Below are 27,157 nucleotides of genomic sequence, written 5' to 3' on the forward strand. Positions count from 1 at the left end.
TATCAAGATTTACAACTGCGAGAAGAACAGAAGATCTGTCTGAAAACATTGTTGCAGCTTTAGGTGAACGCACTGAAAGATTTAAATAATGTTTTTTGGCATCAAAGTTGTGACATCAGTGACACATCACAACTAGCTATATTTGTAAGAGGAATCGATTCCAGATACCGATATGTGACTACTACAACAAGTGATAACAGAACCCGCTACAGCAGATGAAGACCTGTACAATGGATTAAAATGGCTGTTGGAGAACTTACTTCCATTGAAGAAGACTGTCGGCATACCAACCGACGCAGCATGAGCAATGGGAAGCATGAACGTGAGAATCTCGGAATGTTATTCAAAGATATTAAAAACTTGACAAGGGGAGAAATATTTGTGAGTCATTACATAATTTATGAAGAGAACTTTTGCGGAAAAACTTTAAATATGACAAATGTCAACGCCTATAATAAAACTTATAAGTTTTCGTAAATTTCGAGCATTACTTCATTGCCAGTTTAAAGAATTTTTTAAAGATTTGAATATTGAACATGCTAATGTAATTTATATAACGTAGAAATACGCTTGTTGAGTAGAAGTGCTATATTAAAAATGTATATAACTTAAAAATTGAAATTTAGTTCTTTGTTTAAATGAAAGAATATCCATTTCCCAACTCAATGATAAAGAATGGCTGTATGATGCTGCCTTTCTCGTTGATATAATTCAGCATCTGAATGACGTAAATATAGAACTGCAAGGAAACCGCCAGTTTCTACGTTACACATGCTTGATACAATTAAAGCTTTAGAAAGAAAACTTGAAATTTGGAACAAATATCTGTTGCCAAACAACGCGTCACATTTTAAACACATGAGAAAAGAAACTCCTTCAGAAACACGAAAATATGCCCAGCAAATGAAAAAAATAGAATCGAATTTGAATCGCGATTTAAAATACTTATATCGGAAAAAAGTTCTTAGTTTTAATATTTTTTCCTGCCATTTAATATAAATGGAAATAAGAGTTAAAAATGATAAGTTAGAAATGGCAGTAATAGATTTACAAAAGAAAATTTAATTGAATTGCATTTCAGAATATGGAAATTCAAAAAGTTTTAAGAAAATTAGATAATTTTCTAAATATTTCCACGTCCAAATCATGACATTTTTCTAAAGTACTTCTGTTTTATAGAAATCTTTTCAGCAGTGTGAATAATTAAAAGCGACAACCGATCGAGGCTAAATGCCGAACGATTGAAAAGCTACGTGCGATTTGCTATATCGTCTATATCTCTGCAAATATAAACTAGTTCAGTGCAAAGAACCAATGCGAAATTTTTCATTAAAAGGTTGTTTATCTTTCCTGTTTTTATAGTCTATTCTACGTTTTATTAGTCCAAAGGGGCTTTGTACCTGAAGGACTATAGTTTTCGTTTTGCGATTTTGCGTCGAATCACTCTGTATGTCCGTTTCACTTCTCAAACTATTGCCACCAAATATTATCGCCCTGTATTATATTTGAAGAAATTAAATAACGAAGAATCTACATAAATGTATGTAGATTTCTCGCATTGTCATTAAACAACGGTACCTAGAGCCATCCAATTTTGAATGACGTAATCCTACTGCGAATATGGTCATCTGGAAGCCTTAATTTGGAATTTGTTTTATTATATAGTTCATATTTTGTCAGACATTATAGAATTTTTGATTAAGAAGCTCAACTATTTCAAAGCGAGGAATGGCAACACTGTACAGGGGGGGGGGAATTACTTCCAGCGCGCTACACTGTGTATCAGAAATTCTAAAGATATGTTCATTTTAAAATTATTTTGCGACATTGCTATTGAACTGAATTTTATGGTTTAAGTGCGAAGAACATGATATTTAATAAATAAATGTTACACACAAAACGTTAAAAAAACGCCCCTTTGGATGTAGTTTAAAATCTGAAACCTTTCAAATTTTCTTTCTTTCTCTTTAAATTTTTTTTATTATTATTTTTTAGTCTAAAGGGGCTTTGTCCCTAAAGGACTACTGTTTTCGTTTTGCGATTTTGCGTTGAATCACTATAAATGGCGAATCGCTTTTCAAACTGTTGCCACCAAATATTAGAGTCCTACATTATATTTGAAGAAATTAAATTATGAAAACTCGTATAAATATATGTATATATATATATATATATATATATGTATAAATTTCATTTATATGTATATACATACATTATAAAAATAAATATATGTATATTTCTCTCATTGTGATAAAACAACGGTACATAGAGCCATCGAATTTTGAATGATGTAATCCTCCTACGGATATGGGCATGTGGAAGACGAAATTTTGAATTTGTTTTATTATCGATTTCATGTTTTGTAAAACTTTAGCGAATTTTTAAGTAACAAATTCAACGATTTAAAAGCGAGCAATGGCAACACTGGGAAAAAAAACTTATCTCCAGCGCGCGGAACCTTTCAGAATATTTAAAATCTGAAACCTTTCAGATTTTTTATTTATTTATTAATTTTTTATGTTATTTTATAAGGTTGTTATTAGCCCAAAAGAGCTATTAATCTCGAAACACAATTTTGCTTTGTTTGATTTTTTATGAGTTGTTTCACTTTACATTCGAGACTGTTGCCATTTGAGAAAACGTAAGATATTATTCTTTCATATATGATCTGTATGCTATTAATCAACAAGCTAAACTATTTAAAAGCACTAGATGCAGTTTTTAAGAAATATTATTTTTTTTTACTTTTTATCTGTGTTCAGATTTTAAGGTCTCCTAAAAAGGTTATTTTAAAGTTGGATAAGGTTTATTACCGTATACCAGCAGACATGGCCGAGATAGAATTGCGAAACATTCCATAGGATACTAGATAAATGCATATTTAGACTAACATGAGAACGTTATATATTTTCTTTAAATCTGAAAAGTGAAAAATACATAACTTCATAATTCTATAAAAATACATTCATTCATTCTATAAAAATACGTAATGTTTTAATTATTTATCGTGAATTAAATGCATTTTTATTTAAAGCAATCCGATTGAAAAGTAAAAATATAAGATTCTTAAGAATTTCATCCATTGCTTTTAAATAGCTTCGTTTGCTACTCGATAACAGACAGATTCAGTTTCAAAGATAGATAGATATAAGTATCTTTCATTTTTCCGAATGGATTTTCATTCGAAACGCAAACACCAAAATAACGCAAAATCGTGTTTCGAGACGAATACTTCTTTTGGGCTAAAAATGTGTTTAATTAATCATACATTTAATTAATTTAAATTTTTTATAAAATCACATTACATATCTTTTCACTTTTTGAATATGCAGAAAATATATTAAATTCCCAATGTCAGTATAAAAGCATATTCATCTAATATCCTACAAAATATTTCGCTATTCCACCTGGTCCATATCTATTGATAATTTCTACTGATAAACCATATTAAACTTTAAGTGAGCCCTTTGGGGTTATCGTTAAAATCTTCTAGGTTTTGTTTTGTTTGGTTTGTTAATAGCAAAGAGATTATTTGTATTCGTCATCTAATTTTGATATTTTAATAAATTTCTTATATCCGACCTGCATGAAACTTTTGAATTTGTGTTTGGCCTGTTGTAAAAACAGTTGCTTACTCTGATCGAGAGTATTCATTACTAAAGGAATTATTAAAGTTGTAATTGGTATACTGATGACAATGGCTAGATGACCAGTTAAAAATTCCACACCCAGGAGAACAGAAATTTTAGCTTTCTTTAATCCCAAATCTGTAAAAAGTAAGAATTCCCGATAAAAGTTTACAATTGAATGCCCCTTGTTTATTTGGCGATTCTTTTTTGACGCCAAAATCGGAGCCAGAAAGGAACAATTTCAAAATGGCCGCTACACAAAACCAAAATAAGAAGTCAAAAGATTGCACAAATTCGGTATCCATGTACGCATCGATCTATTTTCACTTTAAAAAAATCAGAGAATTGAACAAACTAGGTATTGCGCACTGCCTTGACTTTGTCCATGTACTCATCTATCTATTTTCACTTAAAAAAGTATCAGAAATTAAGTTAAAACTATCATGGTAACCAGAAACGGGATTTTATCGCCAAAATTCAACAAATGTGTCGCCAATCGAAAGGGCACCTAATTCTATGTACACTACAGCGGAATTCCCAATATCACAGTATGTTATTTTACAATAGTAGCGGCTTTATACAGTTTTTAAAGCTCACAGAAAAAAAGAAGAGTGCCAAAAACCCAAGTTAATTCCAACAATAAAGAACTCGCGGTGGATCAATTACGATATTTAGTGCAAGAAGAATACTAGGTAAACGTATACTTTAAATAAAGCCATTTGAATGAATTCACATTTTTGATATTATTATCGAAATTCAGGAATCCGATCACTTTTATGAAACGCTGTATATATCAGATTTTTTATAAATAGCAATAGCGTATTCTGGTACTATATAATTTTGTTTTTACTTTTTACTGTTTTGTGATTTTATGTCTGTAATATGCAAAATGAACCAATGGTAAAGTTCAGAAGGTTTTAATATATTTTTATAAGGATCAACTTAATGTGCTCAAAGTTCAAAAAGATTTGTTTTGTTTTGTATATGCAACATAACGAAAACAGATAGCTAAAATGTGATCAGTTGTTTAATAATTAAATAAATGCATATATACATTAATTTTTTGTTTATTCTAAGTAAAAAAAACTCTATCGTTGATTTTGGTTTAGAATTAAGACCTTGTATTCAATTCATTTGGCATATTAAATCCATCAATAATCATTAAAATATCCAAAAGGGAAAAATATTATAAAACTCAGCATTTATTAATTTTGTTCAACAATGACTTCTTTACAAAACTTTTTTTTGAATTACGTTTCTTTTTGTAGGATGATTCTCGGACTGCAAGAATTTTTTTCAAAATAATCGTGACACTTTACTTTCAAATGATTATTATTTTCAGAGAAGAAAAAACTTATAATGTACATTTTGTTTCTGAAAAATGTCTTCCTATGTTATAGCCAACGTGTCAGAAAATCAAATGTTAGAGCATTGCAGATGGTGTGCATAATTTACAGCATTGAAATGAATTATGAGTCTGAAAACTAACAGCATGAATGGACCAGCACTGTAAAATTAAATTGAGACAATTCAATGTACAATACTTAGAATTAATGCTACACTCAAAATTACACATATAGTCTACATATTCAGGTGAACATGAAAGCCAGTTTCTCTTAGAAAAGAACGAAGGCATCCTTTGGGCAGATAGCCCTCGTGGATTTGCCATATCCAAATAACTTAACATGACCTACCTATTCAGGTTCTTTGTTATTCCTTTAGGCAAATACTTTAATAAAAACTTCTGCAACAATCCTTTCATGTTATTTCCAAAATGTGTAGATATTTTTATATAAATGTTTAAACATTTTTCATACATATATGCTAACGTTTCTTCATACCAGATAATTTCTGCATAACATAATTATGATAAATCGAGACAGATGTAAATTCGGGCGAATGGGCTGGCTGCATGTAAGTTTTCATTTTTTCCCCATGTGTAACATGAATGTGAACTAGTTTCCTTCTTAAAGTCTTCCATGAAGGCATCTCGTACCTTAGGCAAATAGCTCTAGTGTACTTTGCCATATTCTAATAAATCCAATCCAAGGATGTAGACACAGACACTTTTTTGCAACTAGAATAAGATACCTTACATTATTTCCCTTAATCGCTCACTGATGCATCTTAAATTATGCGTTTAATTGGTATCTGAATCAAAAAGAAATTCTCCTTCACATTATACATATTATTAATATTCTGTAAATAAGATGCGATGGTTTAGTGAAGGCGTTTAGAATATATGAAAATTTGCTTCCTATATTTGAGTAAACTGTATTTCTTTGTTGTCGACCTATTCCTCGGAACCTTAATCTGGCTTTCCTGTAACCATTTCTGCATTTGAACAGAGAGACACGCACTGGTTACTCTCCAGAATGAAATTTCCGATAAATATTTCACGCGGACTAACCTAACGTCACCGGAAGATAGCAGATGGATCTTTTCGCTGCAGCCATCTTGCTTCGAACTCACTGAATCAATATCCCATTACTTGACTGTTGGCTATTTTCCATTCTATTACCGAGGAAAATCAATTCAAATGTTTATTCTGGTCACCCAGAGTAAAGTATTGGAATATGGGCTTTACCATTGGTTCGTTCACCGTGACTAATGTAATATCTTTAATGTCGTGCACGATCAGATCCATACGTTTTAATCCGTTTCTTTTCAAACAACATGTGAAGACCTGGTGTGGCCGCTAGGAGCCCTCACGGACGGTAGGTGGCGATTTTGCTTATTGAATATTTGTTTCTTTTACATACTGGATAAATAAATTTAGATATCTAATTATCTGCTTCAGTTAATAATAATTATTTCATTGTTCATTTTTTCAGTATTGTGATAAATGACTCTGATAAGTAAACCTGCTATTTAAAATATTATTTCTGATAAGCTAATATTAAATAAATTATATCTGATTTGTTTGTTGTGTTATTTTGAAACTATATAAAAAGAATACATTTTCAAATGCAAGGTATCTATGTCCACATAGGTTTTTTAGTACCTATGCCTACATAGATACTAAAAAATGGTAAAATTCAACCTTCTGTTATTTCTAACAATGCAGTTTTTTAATCTAAGAATAGAGTTTTAACTTGACTGATAACATACGTTTTTGGAAATAGAGTAAACTGAATGGGACCATGGAAGTACGTGTAGGAAGTAAGATGGAATTGTACTAAACAGTTTCCCAATACCCTGCTTTGAAGCACTGACGATCTTTTCGTTGGTGACCAAAACATTGGGTAATTTACCATTAAGTTCAATGGGTTTTGACACGATCGGATGTAAATATTCTGTAATTACGTAGTAATTATACATATAAATGTATATATTTTCTTTTTCTACAATGCTTCAGAGTCCTAAATATATTTAAAAAATACATATTTAAACGTTATTTCATTCTGAACGGAATCTTTTCACAGAACAGTTTGCTCAAAACGGTTTAATTTGAATGAAATATTTTCACACGTTTTCGTTAATTACATTGAAAAAAAAATAAAGTATTTCGATTTTATTCGGTCAAGGATTACAAAAATTAAGATCAGAATTTATTATATTATTAATATTAAAATTATGCATTATTTCTTTTCTATTTATAGAGCTTCTTCCTAAAATACTTTCTCAAATATGACATGATTTTTTAGCTTCTGAGGCATCTTTTAAATCGAAAAATATAAGTCAATTTATAATCAATGCTCTATTTGGTCCATTTCAAATTACAGCACCTTTTATTTTAATAGCGAAATACTTTAAATAGTACTTAACTTTCTTTGAATATTTCTGAAAGGGAATAAAATAAGGATTTTATTTAAAATACAGTATTATTTAAAACTTGTAACTGAGTTATTATAAAATGTAAGGGAATTAATTCTTTTATTTATACTTATCATATTTTTTTACCCTTAATTTCAACAATACATATTCCAAAATTCTTTATTACTTTCTTAAGTACGCATCTCATAGAATTTGCTTTACAATACCTTTTAACAGATTGCTTTCCAGTACGAATAATTCTTGCTCAAATAGTTTTATAACGTATTTGTCAACAGGATTTCAGTTTATGTTTACAATTCAATGTTAGGGTTATTATATATTTAGATAATATTTATAATCATTATAAATTGACCGCACATGGTACTTCCGCCGAATTCGCAAATGTATCCGTCTTCTGCTCCACACATTTGTGTAAATCTGTATATTTACACAATTGTGAGGTTACAAATCAAGGAAAAGTTAACTTATTGGCATATCTGTGTGTATATTTATTAATTTTGACGATGATTGCAGCATTTGGTGGTAATTTTATTTTTATTAACCCGAATAAGTAAAACGTGTAAGCCCAAAGTGATTATTTTCTAGATATATAAAAATAAAATGATGAGTTTAAAATTAGCAACAGTAAAGCCTCTCCTCTAAAAAATTTGAAAAAAAAATATTACAATAATATGTGGATGTGAAATATATATATATTTTATTTAAAACATTTTGGCGTTTGGAACATAAAATAAAAGTAGCGAATACTCTATCAAGAGTATCGAAAGATGTCTTTAATTTTAAAGGTACCGTAAGGTATATTTTTCATTCTTTAAGCATAACATTTTTGCTAAAATCTATATTTTTGTAGTTCAACAGCTTAGAATTTTATAAAACAAAATCAAAATATTATAAAGATAATCAAAATAGCTGTAGTTAGTTACGAAAAATAACCAAGATGTGATTTTGCGTAAATGTCACTAAACTATACAAATTGCTATTATCCATCACACTATGAATGTTTCTTTTATGCGGAAGTGTCCCGTTTTCTGATTTGTGTGGAACTGTCGAGTGTCGAAATACTATCAGAACGCTGTCAAGTAAGCTTCTGAATGTAAACAAAAAACACCTCATCTGGTGACCAAAGCTTCGGAGCAGTGCTTCACTTCTAATGCCGGTTTTGCCACTACTCCTTCCTTTCTTACCTCCATGAATGGGACGCATTGTAGTTTCTCAGCCTAACGATGAATAATAAAGATAGGTTTTCTATTCTCTCAACAGATTTCTTTATTATACTATAGTCAATTTTACTGTATTTTTAATGCTGATGATGGATATTCATTAACATTTATAATCAGAGAACTATTCTTTAGTCGATAAATCCTTCTACATTCTTTTATAACAAAGGTAAATATATAGTAATCATTGTATAAAGTTCTAGTTAATTTGTGTGTCCTTCGCTTCTAGAACTTTAAGTAAAAAGTCTGAAAGTCTGACGACTGTTCGCTGGTCTTCTTGAAACTATAAAAAGATTATTCCAAAAAATGGTTAAAATATCCTTTTATTCACTCACAGAAATAATACAGTCGGCTCTTCTCGAGCCTACAGAAAGCCTGCACTTGAACTTCAGATAGAAAATAAGAAACTAAATTAATTCTAACTAACTCAAACGTAGCCGACGCTGTACAGAAATAACTAACCGAGTTGGTCGTAATTAAATCTCACATGCGAATACTAACCGGCACGTAAGACTACGGCCGAACGTAGTACGATAGGCTTAAAGCAAGGACTTGGTCCAAAGGCAGAACGCGTTCTATTGAGAACTTCTGAGGTCTTCTAAGAAAATGGCTAAATTTCCCATTTAATTCTGTTCTTCTTTCTAAAAAATGTCCGCTTCTTTATTTCTGCATCAAAGCCAATACCTGCATCATTACTGGAATCTTCTGATAGTCATTTAATTAAACTCTTCCAGAATCAAATGTGGACGATTTAGTTTATATTTCAGCTTAGCAATTAAAACATTTTATGGTGCTCAGTCTGTGAGTAAAGGAATAAGGATTGCGGGTTTTATTTTCATTCTAAAGGCTTAGTATCTTCAAAGCACTATGGTTGTTGCGGTCAATCGACCTTATCCTATCCATCCTATCATTTCAGTAGGTGAGATCTTTTGTTGCAAATATATTTTTTTAGTCATTTTAAAAGTTCACAGTAAAACATATCATCGACTGTCTGACCTGGAGAAATAAATTAGGGCTACATAATCCATTTTTTTGGCGGTGACCGTCATCAACATTATTTTCGTTGAAAACCTGGCGTTTCTTGGCCTTCTTGGTTTAGAAAATCGGAGTCCTTCATTCTGAAACTAGTTCTTTGTATAGATTTCTGATACCCATTGCATTAATCTTAAGAATTGATTCCATGGAGGTCAGTATTTAATGGGAAGACAGTGGTGCTAAGACAAGTGGTGGAAAGGTCTAAACACTTTTCAATTAAATGACTTTCAAGAAACATTCCAATCATATTGCAAATGCTGAAACCGGTGCTCAGAAGTGGGCAAAGAGATAGAAACCGCATTTAATTCATAATTATTCAAAATGATATGCTTTTGCCAGTTTCCTTTTAATCAAAGTATACAATATTAGAAGTAGAAGTTAGAATGTTGAGCTAAGACAAAAAACAGGAACATATAATTTTTAGTAATAGAAAAATAATTAATTTGCTTTTTTCATGCAATTATTTTTCAGTAATACATTTGAAACTGAAATATGTTTTATCTGCTTTTGTTAGGAAGAGATTATTTTATCAAAAAAATCATATTATCGATTTATAAAAAATAAAACGATTGTTCAAAGCATTAAAGTTGGCTGAATCACTGAACCTTTTATTTTTATTTACATTACGCCTTTATTGACTGTGGCTGAGGAATTTTTAGAGCTACTTTCGAACTGTTCTGAAAATTGTAATGCGACACAGATGTAAAAAATCTAAAACAAATAATTGTATTATAGTGTTACTAAAGAATATATTAATCAAATTTAACTACCTTCTACCCCAATCTATTATGTAATAAAAGTTTATATTTACTATTTTATATTCTTAAAAAAGTAATTTTAAGATTCTGCTTCAAAAAGACGCGAAGGAAAATTTCAAAACGTACTGTTTGTAATACGATAATTATAAAGAGTACAAAGGAATTCTGCTACAACTAAATCTTATTTCCGAAAAGAGGTTTTTAAATTTTATTTTAAGTTTAACATTATATGAGGTAAAACTTATGTTATATGAGGTAGAACTTATAATGTAATTTGAATTCTCTGTTAGAAAAAGAAAAAAACATTTGTTTAATATAATCAGGCAATGACTTAATAATAATAATATTTCTACAGTTGCCCAATGTACTTTTGCACATACAACAAGACATCTGAATACAGCGTTTACTTAAGGGCAATCACTCTGAGTATAACAGTTCTTGTAACATTTGAATTCAACTAAGCAGTCGTTTGAATGCAGCAGTCTCTGATACGTGTTTTTTTTAACTTCTCAAGCTTAGTAAGATACCAAATCAGTCTTTCATTGCCATTGGTTTGTTTAAGGAAGCTTAAAATTCAATGCATAACCATCCAGCTCATTTCCGGGCAAAAAAGAAAAACTTTCTATTGAATCAAGAAGACAAAAATTACTAACTTTTCTTTATGTTTTTGCTGTTTATAATGAAAAATATCGCAGTGACAATTTTGCTAGCTACCATTTGTTTGTCGTGTTTATATCAGTTAAGTAAACTTTAAAGATACAACTTCTGTCTTTTGGTAGAGGTATTTTCTGTTATGAATGCAGGTAATCACTGAAAAGAACTGAGTTGGAAAGATTAACTTTTCTTTCTATTTTGAATAAATATTGCGTTCGTTAATATTATTGACTATTGTTATGCAATTTCTGCTTCCAAAGATTATGCTTTAAATTTTACAGTATGTGCTAGTTTCAGAGGAACGATTTCGCAAACTGTACTTTCTTTCCCGATGCATTTCAAGCGCCTCTACTCTTCAAGATAAACAAAAATGGATCTCACCCTTGAGTTCTAGACCCGACTTCATATTAGCTTACGATCTACCTTCACTAACCACCATAATTATTGAGTGGTTATAATGATTCTTAAATGTAAATGTATTTTCAGTTTATTTGGCATGTGATTAAAAATGCTTCTTGATAGTTAATTAATTGAAGAGAAAAATACCCTTGTTCAACATTTCAATCATTGTATTTATGTCTAGATTTCAGCTGTTGTTTTTCTTGTATATTCACTGGACATTAAGTTTCAGTTGATATTCCCAAAAGTCATGTTGTTCTGATTGCATTCTTTTCAAAAGGAAAAACCTTATTGATATGAGTTTATAGGTTTTATTTCTCAATAGATTATTCCATTAAGCAATTACATACTAAAAAAGATTATTTTAATATGTAACCATGTTTGCTTAAAATAATGCTTTAATTTTTAAACAGAAGGACAAAAATAATCCTTATATAATATATTTATGTTTCATTATTTTTTCCTTGTGGTTAATGATGCTGATTGCCGTACCGAAGAGCCGGGGTTCAAATCCCGGAGAAGGCACAGATGTAAATTGTCTGTTTCTTCATAGAAGGCAACGGTGGCTAACCAATTAAGTGCCTCCATAGTAAAGTGCCCACCACTTCCGGTCTATAATGCCTAGTACCCACCAGTGGAAAAAAAATTCCTGGAAATTTACCTTAATCCAAGTCTTACACCATGATCTTAGTTTTTAAGCCTGTAACGAATGCCATGTGGTTTTCAGGAAGATATTTAAGTATATTAGATCTAATTTTAAAAACCAAATGAATCATTGTGCGCTTACTCCTTTTAATTCCTGAATCTTTTATGAAAATCTCCATTTATATCCATCTATACATATTTTTCATTATTTTTAGAAAATACTTTTTAATAAATATGTTATTAGACGCTCACGCGGGGAACTGTTATCCCAACCCTTTTTCATTGCTACTCAACCATATGTTAATTCTGTATTCAACCATATGTTATTCTAGTATTCATTAGTTACTAATAGCATAAAGAATCTTATTCAAAGCATTGCAATTGGATGAACAATTGGTTTTAAAGTCTAACATCAAAGCTATAGGCTAATTAGATCTTACATCTCATTTAATCTTGAATTACTTTGTAATGGCTCAATTTTGCGCATTTATCTGTTACGTCCTGCTCAAAACTACCCATTAGCTGATTATTTATTGATTTAGTCTTATTGTCGGTTATTTGAATTTATCAGGTAATTCTAATTTCAGTTCATTTCCGCACAAATGAGCTGTGTTTCACAAGAATTTATTTTGGTATTATCATAAAAATCCCGAAGACTATCTGAAAGCTTTCGTACAAAACATTAGTCGTAAAATAAAATAAAATATCAAAGTGACTGTTAGGAGATACTTATTTTTACTGCAGTTTACTACTCTGCAATTATATGAAATTTTAAGTTTTCCCTGTTTAAAATCTCACCTAAACGTGAAGTAATAAACTTCATAAAGTCTACAATCTGCATGCAATGTAAATTTGAACACCTACCGATTTCTGACATAATAATTCATATTATTTGTTTTCCTTTTATGTTTCTTACTTTAAATATGGATCTCTCTAAATATGGATCATTTAAAATTTTCTTTCGAGTTTTATTCTGACGCGTCTAAAGACTACCACTCATATATCGGTAATTTACCAACTGGTGAAGTTGCCACTGTCATGCTGTAAATCTTAACAACATTCTTTTGACTTGAAAACCAAATTCATTATAGATTTTGAGGTTTTACTTTTTTACTTGTTCAATACTTTATATGATGTAAATTACAATTATTGCTACGGGATATTCTAAGAAATATTTGTTTTTGTTTTCCAGCCGGCTTCACCACATTTGGTTATGGCCGAGGAATTCCAGGCTATCCGAGTTTTGGCTACTCTTTTCCAGGTATGAACCTTAATGTGCCTCAGATATGCATACCTTATCCTTTGGAACATCTGAACGTCTTCAATCTCCATGCAATGCAAATCTGAATTCCCACCGATTTCTCCTTTGTCTGTCGATATGTATCGGGACATAAACTGTTTAAGAGAAACAAAAAACACAAAACCTTTACTCAAATAGATGCACATATAACGATATTAAGGTTTATAAACAGATATTAGGACTGAGAATTTTACACGACGCAGGTTGTCGAGATCCTGTTACTCTTTTCATGATGTTTTTTAAGGATGAGATTGCCCGCCGAATGGACGATGAAGAAAGATTGCAAGAGACTGATGGACTCTTTCGTGTTTCGGAGAACTTTTAAATTCACGTTTAGAAGAAACTTTGGCAAAATTCCTTTCTCTAGTTCATGTATATCATTTTCGTGATGTCGTGCAACAGATTTAGGAACATACTGATTGCGTCACTTTAATGCGGCTAGGAGTATTTATGTGAAAAGAAGGAATAAAACATTAATTTATTATTTCTTTTTTTAAACAACGAATTTTTTTTTAATCTATTCGTATTTTTGTTCTATTAGATACATATTAAATGTAATTTCAGCTATCTTTGACAGTAAACTTGACGGAGACAGAAATATTTCTTCCATTCTTCTAATTTGTGTGTATATCCTTATTTAATTTAATTTTCAACTGATAAATGATTTTTTTTCAAACTTGAAAGAAACTGGACATTCCTATGACATTTTGATAAAATACTGAAGATTTCCATGTAAAGCAACTAATGATATTATTAAAAACTTTTAAGCTGATAATTTATGAGAAGTTGACGAAATATTGTAAAATTATTAATAAATTCCTTAAAAATTTTAAAATTTCATTATTTTTGTCGAAAGTAAATTAAATATTATAAACAAAAATATATATATAAGAAGCCAAAATGTAGAGCTTAAATGTAGAATTTTTAATCTAATAAGAAACATATTTATTTAAAATAATAATGGTCTTACGAAACTTTACCGAAAAGAATTAATAGATTTTAAGACTTCTATCTACCTTTTTCAATTATTTCAAAATATATTATTGATATTAAATATAATGATGAGAATATAAAATCTATTTGAAATTTAATTTATATTGCTTTTAGTGATATAGTTTTCTTTCTAATGATTTGAGTTATGGGAAATAGCAATTCAGTGTGTTCTAGTTGCACTTCAAAATTTGTATCTCGAGAAATTTATTCTCGAGTTGATCACAGTCTTCCTTATTAAGCAATAACAACTGTTGCTAGCTGTTAGCAACAAATAACTGTTCTAAAAGAACTGTGTAAAATGTACTTGCATTTACTATATACAAGTGAGACTTTGTGGATTTGAATATTGTAACCATTATATTCGGTGATAAAAGTGTTCTCTCTTGTGCAACAGATTTCATAAATTGAAGATAATAATTTTACATTATCCAAAGATATTATATTTATATGATGATAATAATATATGTATTCATTTGGTTAAATTCCGTTTTTCTTTTCTGTTCCAGAACACAAAATATTTATGTTAAAATACAGTTAACATAGTTTAAAATTTGGTTGTGGTGCGAGAAATAAAATATTGCGAAATAATGATTCCAAACTGTAAATTAAGTAAGTCTTAAAATATTTTGGTTTTATTTTTGCAATGCGCTAGCAAGGTTCCATGACAGAATTTTGAGACTGACAAGTCCTTTTTTACTCTTAAATATAAACCTTTGTATAAATCTTCGTAGCAACATTTTCGGACCATTTAATGCTTTTTTATTGTATTTGAAAGGCGATACCCTGTAATTCAACTTAAGGGAATATTCCATAATGTATATTCCATAAACATGCATTAATATATACTTTAATCGTAACCGATTTATGAATAATGTCGATGTGCCATGAACTTCCCATCTATGCAAAACTTTCTTATTGATATATATATGAGTATTTTAATAAGCATGACTATGTTTCGAGAAATTAAGCAGTTTAATGTTTAAAATGTGGTTAAGGGTTCTGATGTATGGAAGTGCTAGCAAGCAAAAATACGATTACAAAATGTTTATGAATACATATAAGACTTTTCAGCTGAATCAAATATTGCTTACGTGGTTTACAGAAATAATAGCAGAATCTTAGTGAATGCAGTTTTTATACAATACATTTCAAATTATATTAGACTAATTTATATTACATAAAAACTAGCAAAATCGCTCTAGAAATGAAACATATACATTGAAAATAGAAAGCCAATGCGAACGGTTTTCTTGAAAATTTTTTACTACTATCATAATATTACTGTTTATTAGTGTTAGAATTTTTTCTAATTTCTAAAATTAAAGCTATTTTTTTACATTGAGAGAAAATTAGTTCCGTAAAACAAACAACTTGTTTTTATGAACTTTTGAATTAGCTTTTTTAACTTTTCCATACATTGTAAATATCAATTAAAAAACCTTTAAATTCAAATAAATTTAATATACCTTTAAACCCAAAATTCTAATTTTACATTCTGAAGTATTTATGTAACATGAAAAGGTTATACAAATGTTTTCTTTAATATATTTATGAGAGTTTTCTTATCGATAAAATTAGTTGCATGTAATTAACAGTTGCTATAACTATTTAATTCAGATTAATTATTGCGAATACTGCATTTCTGCATTAGTACCCGAAAGATGTAAGCGATTTTATATGCGAAATCAAATTTTCATTGAAATATTTTTTAGTTCAGAATGGTATTTACTATACATCAGTATCCTTAAACTTCGTCTCACGTCATTGTTACCATAACCCCTGACGACAAGCTTCATTGTAAGGAACCTTCCGTTTTACGCGCCGAGTTCAAGTGGATTTATACAACACTGTAAAAGTGTTAAATTCCAAAGTGAAATGAGGGATCATTCACATAATTTATATTTCGGATATGACATGTATGGCACCACACCAGCAAGAATTTTTACCTGTGCTTTTTTCTCTCAAACGGTTGCTAAGAACCAGATTTATTCATTCAAATTCTTAAACCGAAAGTTTAGTTAATTTCATTTATCATTCAAATATATTTTGTCTATACAACACTCGTGTTCAATTTACATAACAGAGGTGCATGCAGATGATATCTAAAGGGAACAAATAAAGATGTGAATCCTGATAATAAAATATTTGATTTTTGATGTATTTTTAGTACCGTAAGTGTGATTTCATATTCAGTGTAGTTCTTAACAGTAGACTATCTTAAGTGCTCTCTCAAACTGATATTTATCATGAAGTGAAACTTATAGACTATTTTAGAAAAATATTTTAGCTGTACACGGTAACTGAAGAACAGGATTTAATATATTTCTTGAACTCTCTTTCAAACAATTTCAGTGCTCAAGCAAATTTAAAATATGAGAAGCGTAGAAATTTAATCTGTAGAAAAGGACACTTATTTTCTCAGGTTCAACAGAGTTTTCTCTAGTACAATGTTCAGTAACAATAACTTTAAAAAAGGTTTATTTTATGAACGCGTGTTATTCTCTGTGTAATGACTAAAATGCAGAAAGGAAGTAGCTCCTAGTATATCTTTAATAAACTTTCACAGAACCACACTCTAACTACATGATAAAAATAGAAATTCTTAGTTATTAGGTTTTTTAAACTATTTCTTCTATCAGAGCTTATCACCAGAACGAAAAAGAGCTTATAAAAGAAAACAATGTGTAAAAACAATAAATTAGGAAAATTATCTAATTTTTAACAATTATGGTATTTTAAATGTATTCTCTTCCAGTTAGGTGAATGCAGTGACTTTAAAAGTTATATAAAAAGGCTATGTGAATTCAGTTTACTTTTAATACCTTTAATTCAGATTTTCAGTTATGTGACAAATTTGTGAAAATTATTATTTCTGTAGAAGATTCATTAGGAAACGATTAGTAAGTAACATAATCACAAAATAGCTTTATTATTATTATTTTACGATGACAAATATCTATATCATTTTGCGATAACTGAATTTATAGGAATGTATAGTTTCTATAATATAAACTATATCGTCGGCTCCATGTCAAAATGATGAATCTGTTTTTTCTTCTTCCTTGTGTATATTTCCTAAGTTAATTTTTAATGTTTTGTACTAGAACATAGAAGAAAAATATGCATATTTTATGAGACGCATGTATGAGAGTTACGTCAAATGCATAACTTATTTTTCTGGAAATTAAGCATATATCAAAGATGTAATCCACATTTTCTCTAAGCAACGAATTTAGTGATTGATAATTTGGGCGTGGATGGAACGTGTTAGAAAAACTCTGCTCTATTAGTTCGTTATTATATGAACTTCAAGTCATGAAATCCGAGAATCTAATCATAAATGTTACATAAAATTTGGCTTTAATATAAGATAATATTTTTATTATTAATCATGTGATTGATAATTCTACCATCATTAAGATGAATAAAAACATCAGCCTTTCTAGATCAGCGTTTACCATTTCATCATTTTGTTAGCAGATAGATATATAAAAATTTTCGTAAGGTGTATTTGATAATATCACGTATATATAAAAATTCTAAGAGATGTTTTCATTGCATTCAATGATGCTTTAATAAGAAATAAATCACATAGAAGTCAATATCAAAAAAATATTAATTTGTTATTTTTCATGTTCGTTCTGTAATCTAAAAGAAAAATGGCCAAACGTTTGAACATTTTAAATTCATTTTTCACTCCATTTGTTGTTGTTTAAAATTAGGTTACTCAAAGCAGCTTACTCAAAAAATGCCTGAATATTCAAACGACTGTAGATTACACTATTCAAATTCTTCCGAAAATTGAATGACTCAGAGGGTAAAATTATTACTAAAATAATTGTTCTAATTTCCTTTTATTTTTCGAATTATATCTCTAGGCATATGTTCTGCAAAATTCAAAATCAGAACATTCTGAGGAAATAGTGGATTTAAAATTTTTATGAGTAATTAGTTGGTTATATAATTATGTTATTTTATTGCATTTGCAACTATTCATATACAATAAAAGCCTCACTTTTTGTGCCTTATTTAACAAAGACTACTACAGAGAACATTTAATAAGAATTTTTTAATAAAAAAATTTAGTATGAAATATATATATAGTAAGTATATATATTTTACATACCTAGAGTGCACGTAGTTTCAGATTTTTAGAAAACTATTATACGATTTAGCTCTTTTTTGGCGTAGAAGCATGCTACAATAGAAAAAATAATAATAAATATATAGATTATAGAATTAAAAAAACGAAAAAACAATATTAATAGGAAAAAGTGCTATTGCATCTGGATATCAGGAATTAATATTATCACTTAGATTTATTTATTAAAAGATAAGTTGCGTAAAATTCTCTATTTCTGTTTTAAAGTGCATAGTTATTATAGAGCGTGATTAGTATGTTATTGCAATTAGGTAGAAAACGAAAGTCATTTCAAACGTTCATGTTTATCCCACTTCATTTTGCTACAGCCAATATACATTTTGCTGAAGCCAACATACATTTTGCCAAAATGTTAAATAAGTGCGAACTTTGTCTTCGCACTATATTTTTCAAAGAACTAATTACTGTTTGCATCATTAAGCTGATTATAATGTAAGTACTCTTTAAATGTTTAACTGATCGATGTGAGATGTGATTTCAGTGACTCAACGTGAAAATTATATTTCTGACACAAACAAGATTTTTTTATGTAAAACCTTTTAAAAACAAAATTAATTTCTTTCCTGAAATTCAAGGACTTTATTCTTTCAATTATTTTCACTTTTCTAAACGTGTTTTGTTTTTTTTATGATGAAATTTAATTATCATGAATAAAGTAATCGGTTTTCTCTAATTAAGCGATCATTTAAATTTTTGTTTGATTGAGTGATAATTTAAAATATTTAATGATGAAAAGAGGAAGGACACCCTGTGATATATTATATTGATGATGTCACTGACAACATTCAACATGTAATACACAATAATGAACACTTGCTCTTTCATAAATGGAGTGCTGAAAATTATGCTTGAGGTAACAAAATAATTAATTAATTAAATGTCATGCGCTTTACATATTTCTTTCATTTCAGAGAGTTCAAAAAAAGTTTATTAAATCCTGTTCTAAAATACCACGTGTCTTAGTCATGTGATATCAAATATAGTGAGTTTAGAGTGATAATTTGAAGCCCATACGTAGAATCAAAACCCAGATGAGTTTTGTGCCTTGTTTTAAAGTGTAATAAGTGCAGTTTATAGTATTTTGAACAACATAGATTTCTACCCGTAGTTTACTATTGCAAATCTCCAGAAATGCCTTAGATGACGGTGAAGATTTGTGTTTCCTGAATTTGTGCTCTTACCTTTCTGGCGATGGCAGCGCCTCCTAAGCAACGCAGGAATTCTGACTATTCGATGCATTTTTTGTTCCAAATTAGGAACAGGCTTTATCTTTGCGTACTCAAACCTCGGTGTAGGTGGCGCTGCAAAAATGTGTCTCACTTGATCGTAAACAACGCAAAATGGTTGGTTAGTTGTATGTAAAATGCGTAAGTGAAAAATAAGTCGGTATAAAACGTTACGAAATAGTATGAGTAGTTTAGTAGATTGTTCAAAGCAAATAGACTAGCTACTTGTACGATGTCTGCGGAATATTTTCTTCACTTGTAATAATTTTCTTTAGCAAAATGTCAAAAAATTTGATTTCAGTTATTTAATTCTTCTGGCATGTTATTATGAGGTTTTAAAGTTTCAATAATTAAGATCAGCAAAAATTTTTTATTTAACAGAACTTTCAAACTCAGCAAATCATAAAAATGTTCACTTCTTCATTAATAAAATTTTAATTAATTATTTAATTAAATAAAATTAATAATTTAAATTTAATAAATAAAATTAATTAATAATTTTTAATAAAATTTATATTAATGGTTATTCAGATTAAAAATTTCTAAAAAATACACTCGGCCTTCATAAACTGCTTTCCCTGTTTCCGCATAGGACAAAAGTTAACGTTTTTCATGACTTTACATATTCATTTGGAAATCGATATAATGTACATAAAATTTATGTCATTAATAAGTTTGGTATGAAAAAATGGTTATGAGCATTGTAATAATTTAGAACTGCGTGTAATAATATACAGCTTGAGTCATTAATCAACTCAGAATAGAAACTTGATTGGTGGTCATGAAAAAACGTTCATAGGTGATAATAGGTATGTTTTTTTTTTTTTTTTTTTTTTGACTGAAATTTTATTTTCTTGCAAACTCTGTGATTAATTTCATCATTTTAATAATTGCCTCTATTAAATAGCAAACAATAAATAATTTTGTAATATTGTGTTTAATAGAGGAAAATAAGTTAATTTCTTCGCAAATTAAAAAATTTCTGCTTTCAGAAATTTTGAGAAATTTGAAATTTGGAATTGCAATATAAATGTAAATTTTATTTCTTAAATGATACATATTTAACAGATAAATTTTAAATATATGCTTTTTGATGCTTAGTGAATGAATATCAAGTTATTTTGTATTTATTTTCAAAATAAAAGTACTTTTACTTACAGCCCGTCAACAATTTCGTAAACATGTAATGAACAAATTTGAAGATATTTTGCATTTATTTTTGCAATGAAAAATATTTTAACTTGCAAAAATTCAGAAATTTGTAATTATTTTTCAAGATAATTTAAAATGGAGTTTCTAATAAAAATTTTGTAATGCAAAACAATTTATAATCATTGCAACTATTCCTCATAAACTCTCATAAGTATTCCTGAAAACTTCCTTGATAAGATGTGATTCCACATTTGAACAATCTAGTAAACTGCTCTTGTGTTTCTAACACGACTCCTACTGTATAGCCCTGTTCGGGTAATAGTTCTTCAAAAAAACGAATATTATGAAGATCTATTGGTTTCATTAGCTGAAGCGTAAAATCTTTAAGAAAATCATATCTTTCATGATGTTTCCATTCATTCATGTTTCAAAGCTGATTTTACACTATACTGTGTACTGTACAAATCCATCAATCTTTGTCTCAATGTTCTCTTGTTCGATTTCGATATCTGTGATCGAATAATATCAACAAATCAGGTGTTTTTTCAAAGTTCTAAAATCCTGAAGTTATCAGTATTATGACAGTGCTATATCAATGCTATGAAACTGCTTTGAATTTTGTGTTCTTGATCTTTAGAAAGATAGTTCTATATGGTTTAAAAGGAAGAGTGTATACAGTGAAAAAATAGTTAATTATGATAACTCAAGTACCTCTGAGATATTTGAATTTGCAGGTAAAAATTCTCTTACGTGATAGGTCTGATGCAATTCTTCGATTAAAAAGATCTGTGTATGTATGTAGGAAAGCAGCAAGAAGTAAAGTGTACTAAAACTTTTATTTCCTTAAAGAAAAGAAAAAGGATTTAAAATGTCCTTCATGTCACAGATTTATTTGAAAAGATCTTTCGAAATCCAGTAAAATTATCCCCTATGTATAATTAATAATTAGCTCTATTGTATTAAATTTTTTCATCCGCTTTATATATATGTGTGAATATATCAAGATAATAAAAATAGCAGATTAACTAAGCATAGAAGCATTTATTATAAAAGATTATCATAATTTATGTAAATAAAATTTGGTACTTTCTTAAACCTTTCAGTACTTTTTTAACGTATATTTATTTAAAATCAATATTATTAAACAGTTTTGAGGAAGTATAAAAATAGATTCATTTCAATTTAATTTTAAGGTGTAATTCAAAATTCCAAAAATGTATTTAAAAGAAGGTTTTTTTTTTTTATTTTATGTGTTAGATTATACACTCCTGAGCAGCATTTTAAGAATGTTCTTATATTGATGCTTTATCTGACAATTCCTAAAAAGTATATTTTTGAATTTATTATTATAACATAACTTACTGAACAGGTTTTGTTATAAACCAAACAGAAATGACTAACTGCGTTTAAAATATTTTCATGTTAAGTAAATTCTCTGGCATGGAGTTTTAGTTTTATATATGAATAAAAACAGACGACAAAACTAAATTGCATGTTGATTATTTAATGATATAACTGTTTTATGATTTTATCTTACTGAATAGATAACGAGAGGTAACAAATAAATGCTGCAAGTGAATACATTTGCAAATTTCAGGGTGTTTGGAATTGCTTGTCAATTAAAACTTTATTTTATTAGTTACATGATATCTAGATTTCAATGTATAAATAACATAAAATCATAAAAAGATTAAGATAATCATAAGGTCATAAAAATTTTGAGCATTTATTTTATATACATAAATTTCGTATTCAGATTTACAGGTTTCACCGGAAAAAAGGTATTTCTTTCCCTGTAAAAATACAGTAGTCTATTTTGTTTAAAATAAACGTACCGATGGGCCAGGGTTCTAATCCCGCAGAAAGCATGGATGTAAATTCTCTGTCCTTTCACAGGAATCAACGGTGGCTCACTTTTTTAGGTGCCTCTGTAATAAAATGACCACCGCTTTTGACTTTGCCCGCCACTAGAAAAAAAGTATTTAAAAAATTAATTTTATTTTGTTTAAAATAATACTATTTATTTGATTATAAACAGAAATACATTTATAATTCCATGTAAAATTTTAAATTGCATAATAATTATATATGAGCCTCCGTAATTGTATAAAAATTTAATTTTTTTAGCAAATTAAATATCAGTTAAAGACTATCTTTACAATTTATAGAGAATAAAAGTTACAGTACTCAAGTTTATTACGCAATGATTGATGCTATCCACGAGCATTGCAAAGCAAAATTGTGTCTCATTTCAATATTTGTATTAAATATTAATTTTATTTTGAAATTGAAATAATAAAACAAATTTTTGTACAGTTTATGAGATGATTGGGATGGCATGCATTTATAAGAATGTGATCAAGATAAGCATTAAGGTATCATGCCCAAAAAACAAGAAATTTCGGGGCGAAATTATTAAAATATTCTTGGAAATCAGAAAATTTAGCTTGGAACTTATTCAAAGCTCTTAGTATCTGCTATTCCATATATAGTTTGGATTTTAAGCATGAGCATCTATTAGATGGCCTGAAAAAATTGCATTATTTCGCCTAATTTGTGCAAATATAAATTGTTGTTTTCGTATTTAAATTTCAAAAATATAACGTCGAAGAAATAATCATTAGTAGTAACATGAATCCTAATGAATTTGATTAATTAAATAAAGTTTTCATTGTATACACTCTTTCTTTTCAATACTAGATCAATTTTTGCAATACAATTGGTGCCAAAATGCTGTTCTTTCTGTCATGCATAATGTAGAAACTTAATTTTGTCGACCTTATTTGTAAAAAAGCACACATATAGAGTATCGCAGAACAACTGTGGGAGTTCTCACTTATCAATATATCACCTAATCAGACGCGTAAAAAGCAATTTCCATAATCACACCAATAAAAAAATTTTTGTTTATTAATTTATGTACTTTAAAAAAGTAATTTATTTCTATTTTAGATTTTATATGAAAATTGGATTTATTTTGGATGATTATCATTGATGCTGGAAATAATTAATTGCAAATTATAACTTCAGTATGCTTTAAAAACATTACGCAAAGAATTTTCAATCTTTTGCACTTGCAGAGAATTTTCAATTGTTTAAAACTTTAATTAGTTTTTTTTTTAAATATTAAACAAAGAATTATCAGTAGTTTGTAGTCGCAAAGAATTTTCAATCGTTTGCAATCGCAAGGAATAATCAATTGCTTATTAAAATGTGTTAATAACGCTTTTTCTGTTTTAAAAATTATATGTGTAATCTTGCATTTGAAATACTTTTGTATTAGACATCTCACGAAGAATAATTTTTCATACATTTCGTAAATGTAAAATTCACTCTATTGCCTCAGCAGTAGGTACTTTAAATATTTACACATTTCTTTGGTCTTTCAAATATTTCACTCAATATAAATTTCTATTTCAGAAAAGTAATAAAAATCTAAATAACAAATAAAAAAGAATGTTAAATTAGCAAACTTTTGCTGTAAAACTATTTACTTTCTAAAATCCGTTACAAATTTACGCATCTTCAGTGTAATAATAGTAATTAGTAAAGGAAAAGCCCGAGGAAGCTCATAATGATTCATGCATAAGGATTTAATAATTAATTATAGAACACTGAAAATACTCATTAAAATTTTAATAATCGCTTCTGAGTTTACATTTTAATTCATTTGTTTGCAAATGTAATTTCTCTCATTCGTAAGTAAGTCATTCAAACTGTCTACCTACTGCGCTTTATATTTTCCTGTTGTTTTCTTAGCGTATTCAGGCATTCAGTCTTTGGTACTGAAGATTTTAAATATCCCACCGAGTTCAAATTTCTTGCTATTGAGAAACTATTTGATTTATGTTTATGGGTATTAAATAATTAATGCAGTTATTACAAATAAGCGTGAGGAATAGACAGTTATACTATTGAAAGAAAAAATATAGTTTATGTATAAGAGGTCTAAACAATGAAATTTCGAAATCAATGAATTAGCTTCTAACGCAGTGATGATGGACAATATCATGTGTTCATGTGTTCATCTACAAAGTCTGAAATTTTTTAATTTGTTCGTATCTCCAATGCCTCAGAGTGACTTCTTTAGCAAGCAGATAAAATGTTACGTTATACATTTAAATTTAGAAAATTAAACTTCAATTTTCACACAAAATAAAAAGAAACAACAACTATTACTTGCATTTTTTATCAAATAAATATGTTCTTAAAAACCTTCTTTTTTAATGTAAAAATAGTATTTTTCCCGTAAATAATCACCACACATTTTTGCAGTTGCGATTTACAAGCATAATTCTTTTATATAAAAAATAAGTACTGCAGGCTTTTAATTCTTCAAATCATACAGTTTGTAATATATGCAAACCTCTGTACGCATGCAGAAGATCTCTTCGGAGTTTAGAAATCTTCTCTTTGCAACTTAACTCCTGCAGTTGTTTCGCGATGTGTAACAACGTGTCTAGAAGATTAGAATATGTGTCAAATGTAGGATCTGAGAATTTGATGTCATTTAGGATATAAACCAGCTCTATAAACATAACACGATGCTGTCAGTTGCTGTGAACATGTTGAATAACTGAGTCACCATCGGCATGGAACAGAGATGATCCCAACTTTACGATCGTGGGATATAAAGGTACATAGTCATTACAGAAAGACTTGCGTCTAAAATTTTGAAAGAAATTTTATCGTTATTTATGAGATGTCTTTGTCTGATCTTCTACAGTATTTTACAGGGTGAAACTCTGACAAGTAATTTTGAAGCGATGTAAAGTTGGGCGTGTATGAATCCACTATTTTATAAAACTTGACGACAATCCTGAAATGTGAATAGCTTTTAATCTCTGCAATAATCGCTTTGTTTTTGTGTATTCGATAATCAAACACAGGTTTTCAAATGGGTCAATCAACACAGACATTTTAAGTTTTGTCATGCACTTCTTAATATCAATACTTATATTTTTGATATTACTTGATTATTTAATAGAAGAATTTTAACTCTTTTTCCAGTTCTGCATATAATATTTGTATGCATACATTTGAATTTTATATAATAAGTTATGTTATGGTAATGTACTTCAGCAGCTGTATTGCAATTTAAAGTTTAGACATAGTTTAATGCAATAAAACATTCCTATGAAATAACAAATAATATAATATTATTAATTATATAGAAGATTTAATTTAAATATTTCGTTTAATTTAAGCAGTAATAAATGCCATTGATAATAAAATGTTTTTCATAAAATTAAGAATATATCCAAATAAATACGCAAAAAATATAATTAATCGTTTGAGTTCATATGTCTACCACTAAGTTTCAATCAGAAATATTTTTTACGTATATGAGAAAAGGCTGTTTACTAGTTTCTGATTACCTAATATATCTGCATATTTTACATGAAAATATTCTCAACGTTTTTCTCTCGCAGAGAGTATGAAAACAGTTTTCAGATATTTCATGAATCGTTAGATCTATCGTAGTTGTTTTCTGTATCGCTAATGCCGAAATACAAATTAAATAATAACTAAAAACTCTATAAATAACGATGCATACTTAACTTAATACATGCTTGACTAAGGAGTACATAGACACTAGTTCATAAACGCATATATGCTTAAATAATGAGTAATAATGAACAATAGAATATGAAATAAATTTTCTATATTTTTTTCTGAAAACTGCACAACCATTTTATATTTAATTTCGAACTGGCTATATTCTCACTGAATATTACATTGAATACCTTGTTCTATTGAACATTCTATTGAACACGATGCCCTTCTTTGAGTGGAAATAAATGCGTGCGGGACTCAGTTCCTCAGCATGTTTACATAATAATTTGAATTTTCTTGGCTGTGCTTCAGTCTTATAGGCATTACTGTGCAATATATCTTGGAGAGTGAAAATTCACTCTTATTGTGTCAACTTCTAACTATGAAAAACCTGTGTACAAAGCTCTAATCTTTCTAGAAATTTATGAATGTCATTTTGCAATAATCGTGCCATTGTCATATTTAAATATACGTGTGAATGAACTTTGTATTTTTGTTGAATATAAAGAAATAAAATTCTTCTTGTACATAAGACAAATCGTGTGTTTAATAGAGTTATGCAATTATTAAATCATTTTTGCAGAAAAGCTGAATAGATGTTTTCTTTTAATTTAAGAAATCAGTTATAAGTTCGTCAATTCACAACTTAATATT

The 27,157-nt window shown here is 28.7% G+C and overlaps 1 protein-coding gene across 1 annotated transcript in view; it reads left to right on the forward strand.

Annotated features, from left to right (window-relative positions):
- LOC118201074 (RNA-binding protein Musashi homolog Rbp6-like) overlaps positions 1-27,157 on the forward strand; it is a 560,394-nt gene that overhangs the window by 502,522 nt on the left and 30,715 nt on the right. Inside the window, exons 10-11 of the mRNA XM_085811638.1 lie at positions 6,314-6,346; positions 13,307-13,375. Of these exons, the coding sequence (XP_085667764.1) occupies positions 6,314-6,346; positions 13,307-13,375 (102 nt within the window). The remainder of the gene's footprint in view (positions 1-6,313; positions 6,347-13,306; positions 13,376-27,157) is intronic.

The sequence above is a fragment of the Stegodyphus dumicola genome, chromosome 2, assembly GCF_044657685.1.
Source record: "Stegodyphus dumicola isolate Sdum_Otavi_A_Nest chromosome 2, ASM4465768v1".
Classification (NCBI taxonomy): Eukaryota; Metazoa; Arthropoda; class Arachnida; order Araneae; family Eresidae; genus Stegodyphus; species Stegodyphus dumicola.